Here is a 20316-nt window from a genome sequence, read left to right as displayed (position 1 = left end):
AGCGATTCAAAAAGTATGGACCATGTTTTGGCAAGGCAACGCTGGAGTACCATTTTGTGGGAAACTTCTTAGACCTTCAGTCAGTGGAGGGCTAAATGGGAATCCTATGTGGCTCCCCAATCTCCCAGATTGCCAACCCCCTGCCAGAATTTTCAAGAAATAAGAAATCATGCTCTAGAAGCTTCGAGGTGGCCCAGTTTGCCCTTGAAATACTGGAGGAGGAGACTCAACTTGTTTCAGACTGCAGACAGCCTCTCACCACTCCTAGAATCCAGGAGTAACCCTAAGGTTTCAAAAAAATAGGCCTTTTCTTTTGAAAGGTGGTCTTCATTGTAAAGATGGGATGTTCGTACAGTGGGGTCTTGACTTGAGAACTTAATCCGTATTGGAAGGCGGTTCTCAAGTCAAAAAGTTCTCAGGTCAAATCTGCATTTCCCATAGGAATGCATTGAAAACCATTTGATCCATATCTGCTCTTTTCCGTCCATAGAAACTAATGGGAAGCTGCCATTCCGCCTTCGACCACTAGAGGGGGATATTTTGTTTCTTTTTTTCTTAGGTCAAGAAAGGTTCAGGGAAGGCAGGGAAAAGACAGTCCAGGGCAGGACAGTACCAGGCAGTCTGAAGACTGTCTCCCAATCCACTCTCTAAACGCTGGGAGGAGTGAGGAAGCAGACAGGCACCCTTTTCACTGGCCAACAGTTAACTGAAAGTTCACATTTTACACTTTCCCTGCTTCCCACGTGGTTTTTTTCAGTTTTTTTTCAGTTCGTAACTCAAATCTAAGTACGTAAGTCAAGTCAATATTTTCCTATGAGAGCGGTTCGTAAGTCAAAATGTTCGTAACTCGGGCCTTTCGTAAGTCAAGACCCCACTGTATTTGTTTCATTAATACTTTACTACTTGCTTGAGTCTTTCTTTACATTGGCCATTTCCCCTTACATACACCCTTGAATTTTTGATATATTTTAATATAAAACACACTGAGGGGCTTCATGGTCACCTGAGTGGATGAATCACATCAATGGAAGAAGACATGAAATAGCAGAACTGTTGGTGGTTGTTTTCAGATTGATGATGATGCCTTGATTTTCTTCAGAGTCGGATTAAAAATGAGAAGTTGCTGAAGGCTTGTTTTACTATGTTCACTCAAAAATGGAATTAAAATGAAGGTTCTGAGTAGCCATATTTGAAAACAAGTGGTGACACAGAGGCATGATGAGATGAACCTATGTTGGGGGATACTAATGTATGCACAATTTTTGTAGCTTTATTGGTGCTGTCCCTTAACGATTCATCTGAGGGAGAAAAGTTAATAAGTCTTAAAAAAATAACAACTCTGTTTTATGAATGTGGAAGATTGGACTCTGACCCCGGACTACCTTGTGTAATTTCGTTTTGGACCCTGACCTCAGCTTATGGTTTGGGATTTGGCTTTGGCATTTTGGTATCGGCTCTGCATCCTCTGAATTTCTGGTATTGGACTGGCTTATCGGACTTTGCTCTTGAAACTCCCGGGGAACGTGACACCTGATCTTATTTTTCTCTGTCACTCTCTTGGCTCTAAAAGAGGTGCCTGGAATCAAAGGCTGGTCATCTGGTGATGACACAGAATCCACTGAGAGCCTTGAGCTAGCCAACATCCTCCCCACCTCTGACAAGAGTATAGAAGGTACAGCTTATGGCTGAGAAGTACAGTGGAAATAGGAATTGTTGAAGAAAGAAAAAGCCAGTTCAGGATGAGGCGGAGGTAAGCCTCTACGAAGTGGAGGCAGAAAGTGAAACTGGTTTCAGCTAGGGTTGGTCCTTCTCTCCTACAGAGAGCCCTGGCACTAATTGATTGGCTGATTAATTCTGTCTGGACAAAGTTCCAAATAGAGTAGTCCTAGAACGATCTGGAATATTTAGCATGTATACATTACTGAAACAGCGATGTCTATGCTGGCTCGGGCATGTCATGAGAATGGCTTACAGTCGGATTCCAAAAGATCTCCTGGGTGGAGAATTAGTGCAGGGAAATCGCCTCTGAGGGAGACCACAGCTGTGATACAAGGAGATCTGCAAGCGGGATCTGAAGGCCTTAGGAATGGACCTCTACAAATGGGAAACCCTGTCATCTCAGCGTTCAGCCTGGAGGCAGGCGGTGCATCACGGCCTCTCCCAATTTGAAGAGACCCTTGTCCAGCAGGCTGAGGCAAAGAGGAACTCACAAAAGTAGCAATATTAGGGAGCTGGACAGGGTACTTGTCTTCAGTGTGGAATGGATGGTCACTCTCGAATTGGCCTTCTCAGCTACACTAGAAGATGCTGCTTAGAGAGCACATTACCATAGTCTCTCGAGACTGAAGGATGCCTAAACTAAACTAATTCTGTCTGTGGAAGCAAGAAGGAGGGACAACCTCTTGAGGATGTCCTCCTTTGCTACAGAACCTTGATATTTTGTTAAATATAGTGAATTAATTTCAGTTGGAACATCTGACTGCTGAAACTGGGGCTGGGAGTATGAATCCTCATGGTGCCTTCCAGTAAAGGGTCCAGCCAAGATCCCCCAGAGAGCATATGGCTGATGGGATTATGTGCCCTCCTGCCTTCCTGGCGAGGGCAATCTGCACCATGAAAAGGGTGGACTGGTAATCCACCTCCCAGAACACCATACCTAGAAAATCCTAGGTATGACTCTATAGTTCAGGATTGGCTTGGGGGGGCACATATTTGTTTATTTACAATATTTTACTCCATATATCTCCTTAAGAAGGACCCAAGGTGGCTTAAAGTCTTAAAAGACAGCATTCAAAGCTAACAACGAGTTTACAAACACTTAAAAAGATCAAACAAATGCCATACTAAGAAAAAGTAAACCCAGCAACACCGGAACATATTTAAAAAGTAAGGTACAACAAACTATTTTTTAAAAAACCCTTCAGGCAGCCAACCACACAGGGACAGCTTTCCTGAAGAGAAAGGTTTTTGCCTGATGGGGGAAGGCCAGCAAAGACGGGGCCAGCCTGGCCTCCAGTGGGAGGGAGTTCCAAAGTCTGAAAGCAGCAGCAAAGAAGGCCTCTTCCTGTGTACTCACCAAATGCACCTGTGAATAATGTATTACTGCTATTGTTAACTTCAAAACAAGAAAACACACTTTATGGGTCTTAGGTTGTATGTCCTGTAGGCCAGGTGCACTGAGATTCTGCATACATAAGAGTGTCTTACAAGTAATTCTTTCCTCAGTCCCTCCTGAACACAGAAACTCAGAAACATCTACAGGGACTGCAGTGTGTCAGCTTTGAGAAGAGTGAGTATTGAATTTCCTTCTGGAGCAATTATGGTTCGAGATGGCTGAACAAAGGCACTCTGCCGGAGAAACCGGACACCAGAAGTGGCCGTTTTTTGGTTCCCATTCATGCAGGCAGCTCCTATCAGAGGTGGGGCTTGTTGCCTAGGCGAGAGAGGGTTAGTGCAAGCGGCCGACTCTCTCAATGGTTTTGCATCGCACGAGTCCACTTTGAGATTCAATTGTTTCCAGTGCCGTGTGCAAAGGAAAAAGCGAAGCATGAACGGTGCAGAACCCCTAGCCGAGAAGCGATATCAACGTTTCCCCCCTTTGGTGTATGCAGCCAGTTTCTTTCACAAGCCACTCCAGCCCACCACCACAATCAGCATAGCACACACTTTCACACTTTGCAAAAATACTGCAACGGCCGAAATCCTGCAGGTGTTTCTCACAGGTAGGTGAAATGTGTGCTGGAATTTTGCATTATTACCAGGCAATTTCTTTTCTCTTTGAAATTTTGATTCATGTCCTGCTCTCGCCTGACCTTGGAATAGTGCCAGCTCAGAGGACCTTTCTATCTCTGGCCCGACTACACACAGTGGTTTTGTCAGAGTAATGAAGGAGGTCCTCTCGCCTTCAAAAAAAGAAGATGATCATTAGCAAGTTTGAAGTCTGGATTAATTTACTATTGTAGGCAAGGCTGAGAGCAGTCTACAGTATTTCTAAAATATCTAGATGAGGTTAAAAACTCTTCAGTGGAGGTTTATGTTGTATTCAGCCCCAGAACAATGTCACAACTGTGATAATTTGCACTGCAGGGGTATACAGAAGGGCGTGTGAATAGCACCACCATTCTGCTAGACAAATTTTGTAATCAAAATGCAAGCTGTAGATACCAGGAGGCAGTTTTAAGTAAATGTTATTGCTCTTGTTTTTTAAACTTAATTGCTGTTTTCTGAACTGTTTTTATCTCCTTTTAAAGAACATCAATATGTGAAAAGTCCTGTTCTGTTTAATTTGTCATCTATGATATACACTAATGACAAACCACAGCTTGCTAAAATTACGACAAGCTCCAGAATCCTCCAGTCAGCATGGCCTGTGGTTGTCGTCCAGAAAAACTAATTTTTCAAGTCACCATCATGAACTTAATTTTCACATATCCTTACATTCCCAAACAGTGATAAAAGGATAGTTGGTACAGGATGAGTTTCAAGCGTTATGTCAGTTTCTGTGATACATTGTGTGAGACTTTGTTGCTGCTTCAGACTGGTAGACAGTGAAAGGACATAGATATTGAAAGTGAAGCAAAACTAGAGAAACTGAACAAAAAGGCCAGATGGTTTCCCAATAATATTGGTTTAAAATTTGCCAGACGATCCTGCAGCATGCATTTTGCATTTCCTTCATACAATCTTTTTTCCCCTTAAGGCCTTGTCAAATAATCTGTGGTGTGGGGATCTGGACGTCACAAATACAATGTGTCCCTATAAAAAACCCATATTAAGGATATGGTCAGCAGCAGGCCTGGGCTGAAGGAGCCTTTGCAGTACCACCTCCCACCAGCAGAGGCTGCTGTGGTTTTCTAGGCCACCTGCCCAGGGGGCCAGCTCTACTTCCTGCCATTGCTGGATCCTTGGCAGGCAAGTCCTTGGCAGGAGTGGGAAGAGGAAAAATCCGTATCAGGTGGGACAGGCCTTAGGCCTATGAGGAGTAGGCCTAGAAGTTAGACCTGCCCCCAACATTTTCCCTCATCACTCCATTTTAAGGTGTCTGTTTCTTCCCAACCTGGAGGTCATGACCCCCAAGGGGGGTTCACCAAATGTTTTCTTGGGAGGGGGTCACGGGTGATTTTATATGTATTGTAGCTCTTGTTAAATCATTTCTTCCTCAACTTTTCAGGGCAGGATATTAAAATTTGTGTGTATTTATGAGAAACAGGCCCTTTGGGGGAGAAAGAAGCCTCTCCTTTCTGAGAAGGGATGACTTCCCCCATTAAAAATGGCTTTTTATGCAAATATGGGGGGGACCCTACAGATTACAGGGCTATTGTAGAAAAAGGGGGTCATGACTTGAAAAAGGTTGGCAACCACTTTTTAAGAGGGAGGTAACTCTTATTTTACAGCTGCGTTGCCCTGCAAGGACATAACAGGTAGTAAAAGAACTGCCACACACATAGAACAACGTCAGTGTTTAAGATTTCTGTCTGGGCCATATCCTTTCTGGCTTTTTTGGGCCTGACAGAACTCTCCGGCTGATCATAGGTGAGATTCTCTAGGGCAGTGGTCCCCAACCTTGGGCTTCCAGATGTTCTTGGACTTCAACTCCCAGAAATCCTGGCCAGCAGAGATGGCGGTGAAGGCTTCTGGGAGTTGTAGTCCAAGAACATCTGGAGGCCCAAGGTTGGGGACCACTGCTCTAGTCTAGGGAACTCAGCCATGCATTTTCATAGTAACAGGAAAGACATGGCACGGGGAGAGGTTAGGACTAGGGATGGGCACGAATTGCGGTTTGTTCCAGTTCATTAGGGGCTGAACAGGTGTTCGGTGCTTCACAGCCCCACCTCCTCTGGTAGGCGCCCAATCAGAGGCAGTGCCTGTTGGGGCGCTGCCTCCGAGTGGCCGCCCACTGGAGGAGGTGGAGCTGGGAAGCGCCAAACACTTGGTTGGCTGATAAACAAACGAGCACCGAATTGGCAGTTCGTGCCCATCTCTAGTTAGGACTTATTTCAGTCTCCTTGTCTATCCAGCGTCGGCAACCCCTGGCTTTCTCCACTTTGTCTTTTCCTATGTGTTGCTTTTATACTTAGAACTGGAAAGACAAGCAGGAAGGGATCCTGAAGGCAACATGTTCCTGTACCGCCACCCTTGAATATGGGTACATGCCTTATTACTTAAAAATATCTTCCCATCCTCTTTCTGCTCTTGAAATTTTGTCAAGCAAAAAGAAAAAAAAGACTTACATGTGGAGTTGTCCACAAAAGCTCACATTAAAACATAGCCATCTGAGGAAGTGGACTTGTCCACAAAAGCTCATATTAAAACATAGCAATTAGTCTTTAAGGTGCTACAATGTTTTTGTCTTCTTTATATTTTCATTTTTGTTTTGTTTCTGTCTGAAATGCTAGCACAGACTAGCATGGCTACCTCTTCTAAAACTACAGCTCTTGAAATTGGGTCTTTTTAGGGTGAGATTAAAATATTTTAAATAAATAAAATAAATAAATGTTGTCTCAGTTGTTGGCTCGTCTAGGCCATGTCCAAGATTTGATTCCTTTAAGGGGATTGATTAAGCCTTTGGCTGATAGCAAAAAATGTTTCACCTCCAGTTGCTGGTGTTTAAGAGTTTCTAGATCTAATGTATTCTCGAAAGTGGGCAACTCGATGCTAAAAAATGGGAAGAAAGAGGCCACAGCATACACCATCGTGGATGGAATGAAGGAAACCTCTTTGAAATGGTACAGAATCCTACAGATGGAAGAGTGGTAAGACTGTGATTAATCTTGTGGCACTTTTAAGATTAAAAGATTTATGGCAGTGTGAATCGTTGTGGGTAACAGCCCACTTATTGAAACACATGGAATAAAATATTTAGAACACAGACTGAATGAAGTGGAATACCAAAGGTGACAGTAGTATTATTAATGCAAGTGATGAAATTTCAAACTGGCAGTCGCATTATTAACAGAGGTAATGAACTTTCAAGGTGTTATGAAAGTAATGAACTTTCAAGGCGAGCCTCGTGGCGCAGTGGTTAAACCGCTGTACTGCAGCTAAAATTGTGCTCACGACCTAGGGTTCAATCCCAGGTAGCCGGCTCAAGGCTGACTCAGCCTTCTATCCTTCTGAGGTCGGTAAATTGAGTACCCAGCTCGCTGGGGGAGGGGGGGGCAATGTATAGCCTACAGAATTAACTTGTAAACTGCCCAGAAAGTGCTTGAAGCACTATGGGGTGGTATACAAGTCATCTTTTGATAGATACACAGTGGTTAACCTTTTGTGTTCAATTTATTAAAGCAACGAGTCCTGTTCTTGGTTGTTCTGTGGTCGAACAGTTTTGCCAAAGAAGGTGTTTTATTTTGTATTGTCGTTTTGTGCATTCTGAAAGAAAATAACTCAGTTACTTGTTTAGAAATGCAGACATTTAAAATCTCAAGTTCTTTTTGTCCTGTTAATGAAGAGTTTTGTCAACACTTATTTTATTTCCCTCCCATATGAGCTCAAAGTAGTGTACATGGCTGACGTATTCCCCACTTTATCCTCATAACAATCTCGTGGGCAGATCAGTCAGAAAGGGAGAGAGAGAGAGAGAGAGACTGGTCCGTAGTTATCATCTGGAAAGTTTCATGGCTCAATGAGAATTTGGAACCGGCTCTCCCAAGTTCCACTCTAACCACTATGCCACACTGGCGTTTTGGAAGATGACCTTGGAAATCTCCTCACCCCTCGCTTCGGGAGGGGTATGGCACCTATCTACCTCCCACACTCTCCATACACTCGGTCTCTCCATCTTCTTAGTTTTCTTTGGTGCCAGCTTGATGACATCCAGTCATGGAGCAAAGAGCAGAGTAAAATATCCTGAGATATTTGACTTTAAGAGCGTGTGAACTCTAGTGGACGAAAATCCCTGTGAGCTCCTTGTCTCCCTGAGAAATAGAATCATATACCTCAGGTCCTTTTCCTGTTCCCACTATGTGGTCACTGCCTGGCTTTTGAGATGGAAAGAGGCAGGCAGTTGCAATTTGCTGCTTGTCGTTCAACATATTAAACTTGGTGCGCTAAATGGAGCAGAGATAGTGAAATAGGCTGATGCCCCCAGATTCAACCTGCATCTTCTCATGTCGTATCATGTTCACATAAGTGAAGAATTGAGTGGACTCAAGCATTAGGGTTGTGTTTTGAAATTTAAAACAACATTACAATGTGGATTCTTCTGTTTTGCTTTGCGAAAGTTTTTTTAAAAGCAAACTTATTTAAATAGTTCACACTATTGTTTTACATGTGAGATATTTGATTGTTAACGTATAACTTTAGGTTTTTCATGAAGTCCTTTTATGGTTCTTCTGGTGGATCAGTGCTTTTTGAGGTATGAATATTTTACACAGTAAGCTGTATTTTTATTGTGATTTGATAAGGGCTTGTATTAGAATAAAAGCCCGAATATGGCCAGACTATTTGCGTTAAGTGCAGAAGGTAAGAACATGCAGAATGAAGGATGGAATAGTTAGTTGTACAATTAATTTAAACAATTCTACAGAGGTAGTAATTTGGTGGGATTGTGAAAGGTGGTAAGAAGACTACTTGTGTAGTAAGAGATTTATTATTTGTTAAGGTGCCACAGACCATTTATGCTGCTGCAGACTAATGCGGCTTCCTTTTAAGAATTCTAAATCAACTTGAGAGTGGTGTTTAAAGCAAGATGTTTAAGAGTTAAGACGTCTTTCAGTGTTAAAATTAAATTGAGGAATTTCCTGTTAAAACTTCATATTAGTGCTTCAGACTTTTGTTTGTTAAAATGATTCATTTATTTCAAATTATTAAAAGAGCAAAACTGCATAGGCCAGAATCCTGTTGGGAGAGAGTGCATGCAGAAAAGTTAATTGCAGATGCATTCCCCCCCTCGCCCCCCACCTTTGACACAGTATCTGTTGCTTAACTGCATGCACCCTGGTTTCTTCCTATAGTATAGTGTTCTGGCCAAAGTCGTTATTATAGTGGTTAACCAGTTCATTAAAATGCCTCATGCGTGCATACTTCTAATTCTCTCAGGTCTTATTTGTATCTTACCTCATTCAGATTTCTCCTGATTTGTCACTCAGAAAGAAAAGTAATTACCTGGTGATATTTTTTTTCAGGTTTGAAAAAAATGAGTAAGAGCATTCAGGAACTAAGGTAATACATATCTCCTTTAAGCTATTATACACTTTTCAGTAATAATGTACAGATAACATCTTGACCAAAAGAATGTTAATCCTTTTACAGATAGCTATAGCAGCATTATCAGTCAACAGTAATATTTTGATTCCTAACAGAAACCTCTGGCACACAGTGCATGTGTGTTGGGGCATAAAGTGTACAATTCACTATACATGTTGGAAATTGTTTTGAATGGAAATAATAGCCTTCATTGTAGGACTGAGTAATGAGTGTGGTATAGTCAGCAATTCATGTCCGTTCCTTTGATTGCACAGAGAAGCGTTGCAAAGACAAGCTCAAGAAACCATGAAACTCCAGGAAGAAGCAACAAAGTTCTCGGCAGACTCCATGTCACGTCGGGAAGGGGCTTCTTCTCCGTCCACCATGGCCAACCCAAGTATGTACAATCTGTACCGTGTAAACACATTCAAGAATGCATTGGGACTGATCTTTCCACAAATGGCCACATGATAATTTTCAGAGTGGATGATTTTATTAGCATATTGGAAGTTAGAATTATGGGAAACCTGGTGAGATTATTTTATGATTCTTCAGCCGGGTCAGCACTTGTTGATGTATGAATATTTTAAGAATAAATTGCATTTTTAATCCAAAACCCAAATTCTACACATACAAAAGTCCAGCTAACGACACCTATCAATCACAGTGACAGATAATCTCTCCTCCTTATCACAGCAATACACCCACAACAAAAACACACTGGTCACCATAATCACCAATCTCCTGAAAAGGACAAAAGCTGATCTCACAGCCATAAATACTCAGCTCCCGAACAAACTGCACCAGAGCACAGAGTGCTACTCCTGTCCTCTGAAGATGCTAGCCACAGAGACTGGCAAAACATTAGGAAGAACAACCTCCAGAACATGGCCAAAGAGCCCGAAAAAACCGCAACAACTATCTACATAGATACTTAAATATGTAAAGTTTTGAACATTGTATGTGTATCTGTGTGTGTTCGCATGTGCATGCATGTTCAATTTCAGTCCTTTTATTGTGGTAGAGTTATTATATCAATTTTAAATGTTAGCAGAATTGGACCAGGCATTTCCAGCTTTCATGTGAAGTACTGGGAAAACAGAATCAGCGACTACAGTAAATGCTATAGCATATGTGGCCATTGTCAATGGTGCCTCCATGCAGTTTTCCTCTGTCCTTATATAGTATGTATTTTCACTTACTTATAACATGTCATATAACTGAGATTCATGTCTTTGCTCTGCTTTCTTTGCTGCCTCTGGTGGTGATGGCAGGAACTTCTAGATGTACAATTTGACAATAGTAACAACACATGATGGGAGAAAATGACCATCCTATGAGCATCTCTTGCCTGTGATCATCATGCATCCGCTATAACTATACTGTATTTTGATTATCAGGGATAATATGTACCTAAGTTTACCACTGATTGTGCTTTGGGAACGCAAGATGCCGTTAAATACATGTCAGTCTAACTTGTTAATGCATTCAAGTGCTAACTGAAAGGTCAATATCTGTTGAAACAGAAGTGAGGACCGTTTGCAAAAGCAGACTGTCCAAACACACAGTGATGGAGTTGTTCAACATTCCCTAGGCTGTTTACCTTGGTGAGTGGTGTGTATAGTTGTTTTGAGGTCAGCAGGAGAAGCAGACTAAGCCACAAGGAAATTCTTTGAAACTATACAATTCTATGCAAAAGATTCACTGAAATTTTCCAGGTGAGAAGTATACCATGAGTGATCACTGATACACAGATATGCACTGCGTAGTGGTCATTTACCACAGTATTAATCTATAGTGGTGATTTTGTCCTCATGTTGATCTCAGTTCTCATGGAATTGAATTGATAGGTCAGAGTAAGTGGTCAGTGAATGTTCACCATTTACATTATTGCTGTTCCTACCATTTTTGTGCTTATTTCACTTATCATGGGATTATGTGCCTTCTTTTAGGCCTTTCTGCCTCATTCACGAGCAGCCGAAACCCACCGTCTCCCAGTACGCGCAGTGCAGCGATGGAGAGTTCCGTTTGTTCTGCTGATGCTGTTGCTGGTAGCCCTCCGAAAATGTATAGTAATCATGAACTGGATGTTGAGAGTCAGAAGAAACCTCCTAAATACACAGGGAACGAACCCACTGAGACCATCCTGAAAGAATATTCCCAGCAAGTCAGAAATCTGCAGAAGAGGCTGAGTGAAGTGAGTTTCACATACAACTCCTGGTACACTGATTGCCATTTAACTACAGAGAATTGTTATTTTTAAAAAGGAAATGCATTATCCACATTCATTTCACACTGATGATTTCTCTTAAAGCAATGTCCTCATTTTACTAAACCATATTCAGGCCACTTCAGAACTGTCTCATGACCTCCCTTTTTCTTCTCATAGTCTACAGAACAACACGAGCAACAGACCTTCACTTTAAGACAGACAATAATTGAGTTGCAGACAAGCCTTCGAGACGCGATAAAGGAGAAAGACTCGATTATGGATCTCAGGTAAACATTCTCACCACATAAAACAGACATTGCTGTGATTTTTTTGTTTGTTCTTACTGCAGCTTCTATGTATTGTGTTTTAACTTGCATTAGGAAGCACAGAAGGCGTTTCCAACATAGACATATGCTCCAGTACTGCTCATGGTTAAACTGGCTGGTTTTATCCTAAAACCATCACTCTGCAAGGGGAGGATCCTAGGGAAGGAGGCACTATTCTGTAACATCTAGGGAAATAATATGGATTGTTCTTAAATTAATGAAGGGCTTATAGAAAGAGATGGGAGTGCTCAGGCTGGCATTTTAATGAGTATTAAGGAGTACCATTTCAGCAGGTACAACTTCTGTTAAAATGCACCTGATGAAATTTCCTCTTTTAAACAATAATTGCAAGTATAACAACCCTGTCATCTTTTTCATCTGGTTAACCTACTCAATATTCAAGTTTAAATGAGTTTCCAATGCATTGTGTTGTGACCAACATTCCTTCTAAGCTGCGCAGTCGGACAACGCTGCATCAGTGCCATGCAGCCAAACCAGAGTGTTGCTGCGCATTTGCTTCTGATCATGAATGCTTCTTCTTCTTCTTCTTCTTCTTCTTCTTCTTCTTCTTCTTCTTCTTCTTCTTCTTCTTCTTTTCTTCTTCTTCTTCTTCTTCTTCTTCTTTGTTTGTTCAGGCGAAGAGAATCCCAGACCCAAGAGGACTTCAACTGCAAAATGAAAACTTCACTCAGTGACCTGCAAACTGCCAATCAGATCCAGGAGGAAATGCTAAAGGAAGCCAATAATCAAATAGAACATCTGAAAATGATGCTACAAGGCCATGATAATGTGCTTCAGGAACTCCAGAATGTTCTCACGATCTATGAGAAAAATTCAGGCAAGAAGATCTATGAACCGGAGAGTGTCTCCAGTCTCCACGTCTACAGTCTGCCCACTGCTTTGAGCAAACTCCTACAAGAGTTAGAGGCAGTAGTGTCACACCTCAGAGGGAGGGTTGCCCTAGTAAGTGGCCTGCTAATCCGCTAATATTTAGGACAGTGTTTGCAATAACATATTCCGTACTCAGATGTGGGAACAAACCAGTGGCTCAAGCAAAATCAGACATGGGCTGTTTAGAGATGGAGACAGACTGCTCGGTTCAGTGGTTTGTGCCAGTTTGGTTTTTCGGTCAAACCGGCGTTTGTGCTTCCCAGCCTCACCTCCTCCAGCAGGCGCCCACTCAGAGGCAGTACCTTGACTTCCCTGCCCTGCCTCCTCTGGGCACTGCCTCTGAGTGCCCCCCCCCAAGAGAAGCTGGGGCTGGGAAGTGCCAAAAACCTGTTCGGCCGAACTGGTGGTTTGTGCCCATCTCTAAGGATGATTCCAATCAGATGGTGGGCAGAGCTGGAGAAAGTTGCTTTTTGGGGAGCAACAGTTCCGATAATGCTCACAGCAGCTATAATAAAAGACATGGATTCTGACTGTTGTGCTCCAGGAAAGTAACTTTTTCAGGCTCTCATGGTGGGAGCACAAAACCAGTCTACAGTTAGTTATACACAGCTATCTTACCCTCTTTCATGACATAGGATCTCAGTGGACAGTTTCGAATCTAAATACTGTACAGAACTACAGTGTTAAAGCTCTTGGCTACTGCCATTGGGCAGAATTAGACTTACTTGGTCTCTTGAAATCACAGAGGCTGGTGTACCCATTACCCACTATTGGATTGTACTTCTAAATATGCTTAGGATCAGACCCAGATTTGACAGCATCAGATCCATATGTCAAAACTGGGGTGACTTTTGATTCTGATAAAGTTGGGTTGGAGTGGTAAGATTCTCCCAGCAGAAGTCAAGTTCTGGATCCAACCCAGAGATTTGGAATGGCCCCAAAGATCATCTACTCCAGTCTGGTGCCAATGCATGGCATCCTGTTCCCAATGCAAGCAATTTATTTATTTATATATTATTGGTTTTTATCCCACCCTTCTAGACAGGAGTCTACTCAGGGTGACTTACAATATATTACACACAAAAACAGATTTAAAAGCAACAATTGGCCTGTGAATAAGAATCGCCCAGCCAGAATGGCCATGCTGGCTAGAAATTCTGGATGTTATAGTCCAGAAAAGGTAACTTTTCTAAGCACTGAACATGGAGAAAATTATTTTTTCTAAGATCCTGAAACAGAAGCGGGATATTTTTGTTGGTGTAGTTGTAACAATATAAATAAACAAATGCAGCTATCCCTGACTATAGTTTTAACCCCCATGTTCCACATGAAGAAAACACTTCTAAATGGTACTTTCATGTCAGAATGATTTTTTAATTTGGCTGTAAATTGTAACAATTTATTAATACAGCTGGAAGAACAATTGGAAATAGTGGAAAAAGAATCACAGTCCAAAACTGAAACTTTGCTTCAACAGCATCAAGAGAGGTACATTGTTCTCTATTTGCTTATTTTGATTTACTTTATTTATAACACATAAATACGTATCGTTTGACTTAGAATATAAAATGTTTGTTCTTAAAGACTCTAAAATGGTTTGTGTTGGTTTGGGTGTTCCTACTTAGGAAAAAAGGAGAGCACTGACAAGCACAATTGTAAACTTGTTTACTGTTGTCTCTCTATTGTTTTTGTTTTGAATCATAGCCTTGAGAGGTTGATCGGTGAACATGAACGGGAATTGGAAGCGCTGAGTGAAAACATCAGTGCTTCCCACAGCCATGCGAGAAGTGTTCAAAGCCAGATGGAAATCATTCAGTACGTTTTTATGTTGTGCTGTTTGAGAAGAACATTACAATCATTTCCCAAAAGGAATGTCCTGTGCTAAACAGGCATGTTGTGATTCAGTAGGTTATCAAGGGCTTTTGCTTCTTTCTAAATTTATCATGGGAAACGTTAAGCTTTTTAAATATGAAACTGAGGATGGGAAAAGGCAAGTGGGCACAACTCCCCCCCCCCGCTTTCCAAGAGTAAACAAAGGAAAAGAAGATAATCTAGTGACGCGTATAGAGTAAGTCATGTCTAAAACTGTTCTAGGCAGATTTTTGCAAAGCGCTTTGTGGGACTGACATCTCAAAATGTGGCACTTGCTCCAAAATGGATGAGGCTTGCCCTTAGGAATTTGTACGGTTCGTTCTGCTCTGTGGTATACCATTGGTTGCCTTTGTGCAAAACAGTAAGCCAGAAATGTTGGGAATTCTAGCTCATCCGTAGCAAGCACACGGCTGCATTGCTCCTCCTTGCCTCTCCCTTCCAGTGGAAGCTGCTAAAGCCACCAGAAACCGGGATGGGAAAGTCTAACATTGCAGCTGACCCTGGCCTCTCTGTTGATGCCCCCTAACAAGCCTAGATCCATAAGCCAGCTTGAGACTCTGGCTTCGAAGTCTTGTATCAGGAGAGGCCAGCCAAGAGCGAAGCTTTGTGAATATAACAGACAAACATTTTCGCCTTGGTAGAGTTCCTAGTTCCTTTTTCTTGCAGGAGAAGGCAAGTGGAAGCAATTCAGCAGTACAAGCCAAAAGTTTAAGGGCCAAGCATTTTGGGCTGTTTGACTGATAGATTATTTATTGGCATAAGAATAAATCTATTTTATTTATTCCACATCTGGCTTACCCTAATTCAGCACCTTGGGTTAAGTGAAGAGCTAGAAATGATCCATGGATTTTTTAAAAATCCATCTTCAGTCTTTGAGAGATACAGCAGCTCGTCATTAGAAACTGAGCTTGCGGAAATGACAAAAGGTGTCTTTACCACCCAAGCATGAGCTTGCTCTACTCTGCGTTTTGCAAAAGGCTTGCTTTTGTTCTGTGATTGATGATTGGAAGCAGAACATAAGGTTCATTTCCCAACTTAATTTTTCAGGCACCGAGCTTTTGAGGAAATATGTGACCAGAGGCAAGACATCGTGACAGTAGAGAATGTGTGTTTCTCTTAACACATGATTTGACCCTTCATTTATCTCATTAAATACAATCTTCCCAAAAGAAGCTAAATCACTTCTTGGGGCAACTCTATAAGCAAGACACGAGCCTCTCTGGTTTGGCCTGCATCAGCAGCTGGCAGTCCAGGGGATGCATGTAGGAACATGGAGTTTCCATTTAACATTCACAGCCGGTAGCCAGTGATCAGTCCCTTCTCCCTGAATTTGTTCAACCCCTTTTCTTACTGCCACCCAAGCTAATGCTCATCCCAGCACCTTGTAGGAGTGATAGCCATATCTGAATGATAGAAGATGAAAACCTACTTTTTTTTGTATGATATTCTGATTGTATGAGTCTCTTAGTCTGCATGGTTGGTATCTCTGGGATCCTGGATGTTGTGTCAGAAAAAGTAACTTTTCCAAACTCCTCTAAAGGATGTGTGTTTTTAAAACCACTATCCGTGATCTGCTTGATGTGACTGAGCTATGCATCCTTGAATGTGACAATGTTTAATTTTTGGTTTCTGTCTGTTTTATTTTCTCTCTTTTATCTTTTTAAAAATGTTATTCCTTAGAGAGCAAGCAAAAAATCAGAGTTCCTTGTATACACGCCAGATTAGTCAGCTGGAAAGCACTGTGTCCCAATTGCGTTCTGAGCTGCGAGAAGCCAGGAGAATGTCACAGGACAAGGTTTGTCCAAAAAGCATATTGCTGATGTCCAATGATGAAATAATGTCCAATGATGAAACCGTACCTATAACACAAGCTCACATTAAAATATAACAGGCACAATATTTTTAAATTCTTTTCTGTTTTTTGCCTGACATGATATAAAGAGGTATACTGCCTCTAATAGTGTTGGTGACATATAGCCATCCTGATCAGTATTCATTGATGACCCTTTTCTCTTCCTTTTTTAAAGTTCTCCAAATTGGCAGACACCACAAGCAAATTTCTTGTTTTTCTATCATCAGTCAATTTGTACTATTTCATGTAACTCTGATTTTGCTTGCCTTTGGAAGGATGAGTAGCAATATAGCCAGCCTTTGGATTTCAGCAGGCATGTTCCACACAAGTATGTCCTCAAAATTTGCCGTGTGGGAAATGTTTCCTCAAAGTGTAGGGCAGAATGTTGTTTAAATAAGAATGCTTTTAGGGCTTGATCACACTGAGAAAAAAATTCCAGTTATACCAATTCATTTCCTCTTTCTGTTGTTACCACTGCATATATTCTGTAATCATATATAAATTAAATATATATTGGTGGGAGTGTTTGCATTGATTTTACCTGTGTCAATTCCTTCCTGCTATTTGAACTTGTACAGTGCTCTTTAATTTTATATTGATTCATTTTCTCTGTTGTTTCTGGGAGCAATCACCCCCCCCCCGGCCTTTTTCTTTTACTTACCAGAGATGATAGATCAATGAAACAGTATGAGACTTCTCTCCTCCTCCCCTTTTCCCTTCCCTCCTTTACTCACCTCTCTCATTTTCCTTATTTCTCTGCATATCTCTCCCTCTCAGCTCTTGGCTTTCATTTTTCTTTTCCCTTTTGAACAGCATCAGGAGGAGGAAGTGAATTTTAACAGACTTGAAAAGTATTGTGAAGAGCAGGATTTTAAAAAATGCAATGCTTTTTTCTTTACCATTCAAAGCAGGAAATCTCAAGACCTCTTTCATCCGCAATGAAGCGGGGTGAGGCTATTTCCTTCTGAGCAATGTATTAATGTTGTTCTCGTGGTGGTGGCAGCTCCTCGTGATTTATTAATATACCTTTCAAAAAAAAATCAAAAGGATACAAGCGCAGTAGCCATGAAGTGGCCACAGTGCCCAGAAACCTGACCCTTTGCAAAGGAAGTAAATCGACAGCAACATTTACACACACTGAAACAATAAGGAATGAAGTAATATATCATTGATATAATTTAAAACAACCTTCCTGGCAAGGGGAAATAAACCGATTGCCCAGGCAAAAGAATTAGTGTTGGTCATGCATTGTGTGAATGGAAAATTATGAACTGATTTTAAAAACAGCCAAATCAGTTTAACTGGGTTTCTTTTGACTGGTGTGATCAAGCCCTTAGATTATGAGGAAGGTGGTTCTGCGCCCAGGATGGCATACTTATTGTCCCTTGTACCTTTCCTGCTGGCCTGATCTTCTAAGTAAAAACCTGTGGTAACATACGTCTTATTTCTGCTATCTCTTTTTTTAACATCTTAGATAGAAGACCTGGAGAAACAGCTGCATCTGGCTCGCTCTGAGATTGCTGAGACTCAAAGCGAAAGGGATCAGTACAGCCAAGAAACTGGGAACTTAGACGATCAGGTTCAGCACTTAATGGTAGGGATCTGAGAAAGAAATACCTAATTAAGATTGACTTTTGTAAATCCCTTTTCAAACCGACTAAGTGAATCAAATTCTACACATTTGTGGAGAAAATCAGAGTTTACCATCAGGTTTCATGATATAAATATCACCATTGAAGTAAAAGTAGGGTAGGCAAATTGAATAGAGTTGGGGACCCAATTTTTTGCACTTTGGATCCTTTAGGGGCTACACAGAGAACCCAAAATTGAAAAAGAGAGAGAGAAAGAAATTGGAGGCGGTGGGAAGTCCATTTCTTGATTTGAAAAATGAGATTTGGGGAAAATTAATAAGTTTGGGGGAAGGCAACCAGTTGAATACATACTGTATCCCACTGAATTACCAGTCCTGGAAGCATTTTGTCCTTGCCTGAAGTGAGAGAATTAACACATGATAGCTAATCAGGAGTAGTATGAGAGAAAATTAGACTCTTATCGCAAAGTATTTAAAGCTCACAGGATGATACAAGTCCTTTAGTTGCGTACAAAGTAACACCATGGATGTATTCCTTTAGATGTTCAGTAGTGATCTTTCCACACCATCCACACTATATGGAGTCTGCATATAGTGTGCTGCAGACCACAAACAGTACCACAAGACTCTCTTTAAGTTGTAAGCAGCAGGCTAATATGGCTACCGACTGCCATTCTGACAACTTCAGGGGGAAAAAAACCCTATATTCTGGCTTTTAGTCTAATTAAAGGATTACATTTCGTATGTTGTTAGCTTACCAAAGTCTTCTTTCCAAGCATCAGCATCCCCAGAGGATATTTTGAAAAGTAGATTGGAAACACTGGAAGTTATTTCTGGTGTGTTTATTTCCAGCTATAGATGGGTCTTTCAAGATTGTGTGTGTATGTGGCTTTTCTGTCTCTGCAGTGCTGCAAAATTAATTTGGCAGTGTATTTGATGACTTCCCTTGCTTTTTAAAGATCACAGCTCCCTTTAAATGCTCCCTGAGAGTCTAAATATGTATGATTCTCTTGCAGGCTGAACTACATAAGAAGGAGCTGGAGCTCAGCCTGGAAACGGAGCAGAATAAGAGGCTCTGGGACCGGGACACCGGCAGCAGCATCACCATCGACCATTTGCGGCGGGAACTGGACAACAAGAACATGGAACTGCAGCGCATGGATTCTCTTGTGAAGTCCATGAAAACGGAGTGCGAGGAGCAAATGGAACGGCAGGTCTGAAAGGAAGGAGGGTCCTCAGCCAAGAAGAGATTGAACGAAAACATGTGTACTGCAAAAGGAACAAAGGTCTGTGTCATCTTAAAGACTAGCAAGTGTTATTTGAATGCCTCTAACTTCTTCAGAGGTCTCTGGCTCAAGTCCACAACAACTTGTACCAAATAACACTTGCTAATTTTTAAGGTGGCATAAGACTCTTCATGAATTTTGCTGCAACAGAATTACAGTGGCCATTTTCCCTGCCATTTACCTTAGATTGGGCATTGATGAATCTTCGGATTAAAACTCTGACACTACATGGCATAAACCACAGGGCAGGAAAACTGGCTGTGAAATCGTCTGTTTTGAGTGAGGCATCCTCGTTGGGTTGTTGTTTTGTTAGGCTGGCAGGGGTGGCTTAAACTGGTTGTGATGGGTTTGATACTGCTTTTGTCCACTTCCCGCCATGGTCCAAAGCATAAGGGTGCTCCCAGGGTGTCAGTTCTCCTCAACCGAGGGCCCCTTCTCTTCAACATGTTTCTTTAGAAAGAGAAGAAGAAGAAGAGATTTCAGTTCAGTGCTAGAAAGGCTTTCACTAGAGCACTTAGGAACATTTTTAAAAAGAGAGAGAGAAGGGTGGAAATTGCCCACTAGCACTTGTTAACACCTTGGCCAGGCAGCCTCTGCTGTTGGAGCCCAGTGAAAACTGAGCGCTGTGCCCTTCCCCCTGACTGACTTTTGCAAATCTGGACAGCTACTCCAATTTGAGCTGGGGAAACGTGACTTCCATAGCGGCTAATCACAGATCATCCCATATTGTAAGCCGCCCCGAGTAGACATGGTCTAGAGGGGCGGGGTAAAAATCAAATAAATAAATAAAATAAATACATTTTTCCTGCTGTGTAGTTGCATTCTAACACAGCTATCTCCCCCCCAAAAAACACACATACAGTATGGATCTTGTTCTTCAACACTTGTTAGCCAAGGGCCTATTTTTTAATTTTAGATTAAAATCAGGAGGTCACCCTTTGTTCATATGCCCACCAATGGCTTTTTGATGCTTTAGTAGGAACTGTCCACAGGTGGGCTAAGGTACAGCCCTTGGTCATCCCCGGCCAGCATCCAGACTCCCCATCCCCTGCATAGAAGTTACTTTTTTCAAAAAAATCTTGCGGAGGCCAGTGGAAACTTTT

General features: G+C 41.7%; 1 protein-coding gene across 2 annotated transcripts in view; it reads left to right on the top strand.

Moving 5' to 3' along the window:
* The first annotated feature begins 3437 nt into the window (after nt 1-3437).
* Nucleotides 3438-20316, top strand: part of CCDC158 (coiled-coil domain containing 158) — a 39782-nt gene continuing 22903 nt past the window's right edge. Inside the window, exons 1-13 of one of the 2 annotated variants that reach the window (XM_073002064.2) lie at nt 3438-3722; nt 6597-6752; nt 8302-8353; nt 9123-9159; nt 9459-9580; nt 11136-11380; nt 11573-11682; nt 12357-12684; nt 14024-14100; nt 14317-14427; nt 16165-16279; nt 17811-17930; nt 18944-19141. In XM_073002064.2, the coding sequence (XP_072858165.2) occupies nt 9134-9159; nt 9459-9580; nt 11136-11380; nt 11573-11682; nt 12357-12684; nt 14024-14100; nt 14317-14427; nt 16165-16279; nt 17811-17930; nt 18944-19141 (1452 nt within the window). In that variant the 5' untranslated portion in view covers nt 3438-3722; nt 6597-6752; nt 8302-8353; nt 9123-9133. Of the gene's footprint in view, nt 3723-6596; nt 6753-8301; nt 8354-8386; nt 9160-9458; nt 9581-11135; nt 11381-11572; nt 11683-12356; nt 12685-14023; nt 14101-14316; nt 14428-16164; nt 16280-17810; nt 17931-18943; nt 19142-20316 lie in introns of those variants that run through there. The other variant, XM_078394481.1, reaches the window with a different exon arrangement.

This window comes from Pogona vitticeps, chromosome 5 (assembly GCF_051106095.1).
Source record: "Pogona vitticeps strain Pit_001003342236 chromosome 5, PviZW2.1, whole genome shotgun sequence".
In the NCBI taxonomy this organism is placed as follows: Eukaryota; Metazoa; Chordata; class Lepidosauria; order Squamata; family Agamidae; genus Pogona; species Pogona vitticeps.
Note: the sequence above shows the minus strand (reverse complement) of the source record. Positions and strands in the feature narration are given on the sequence as shown.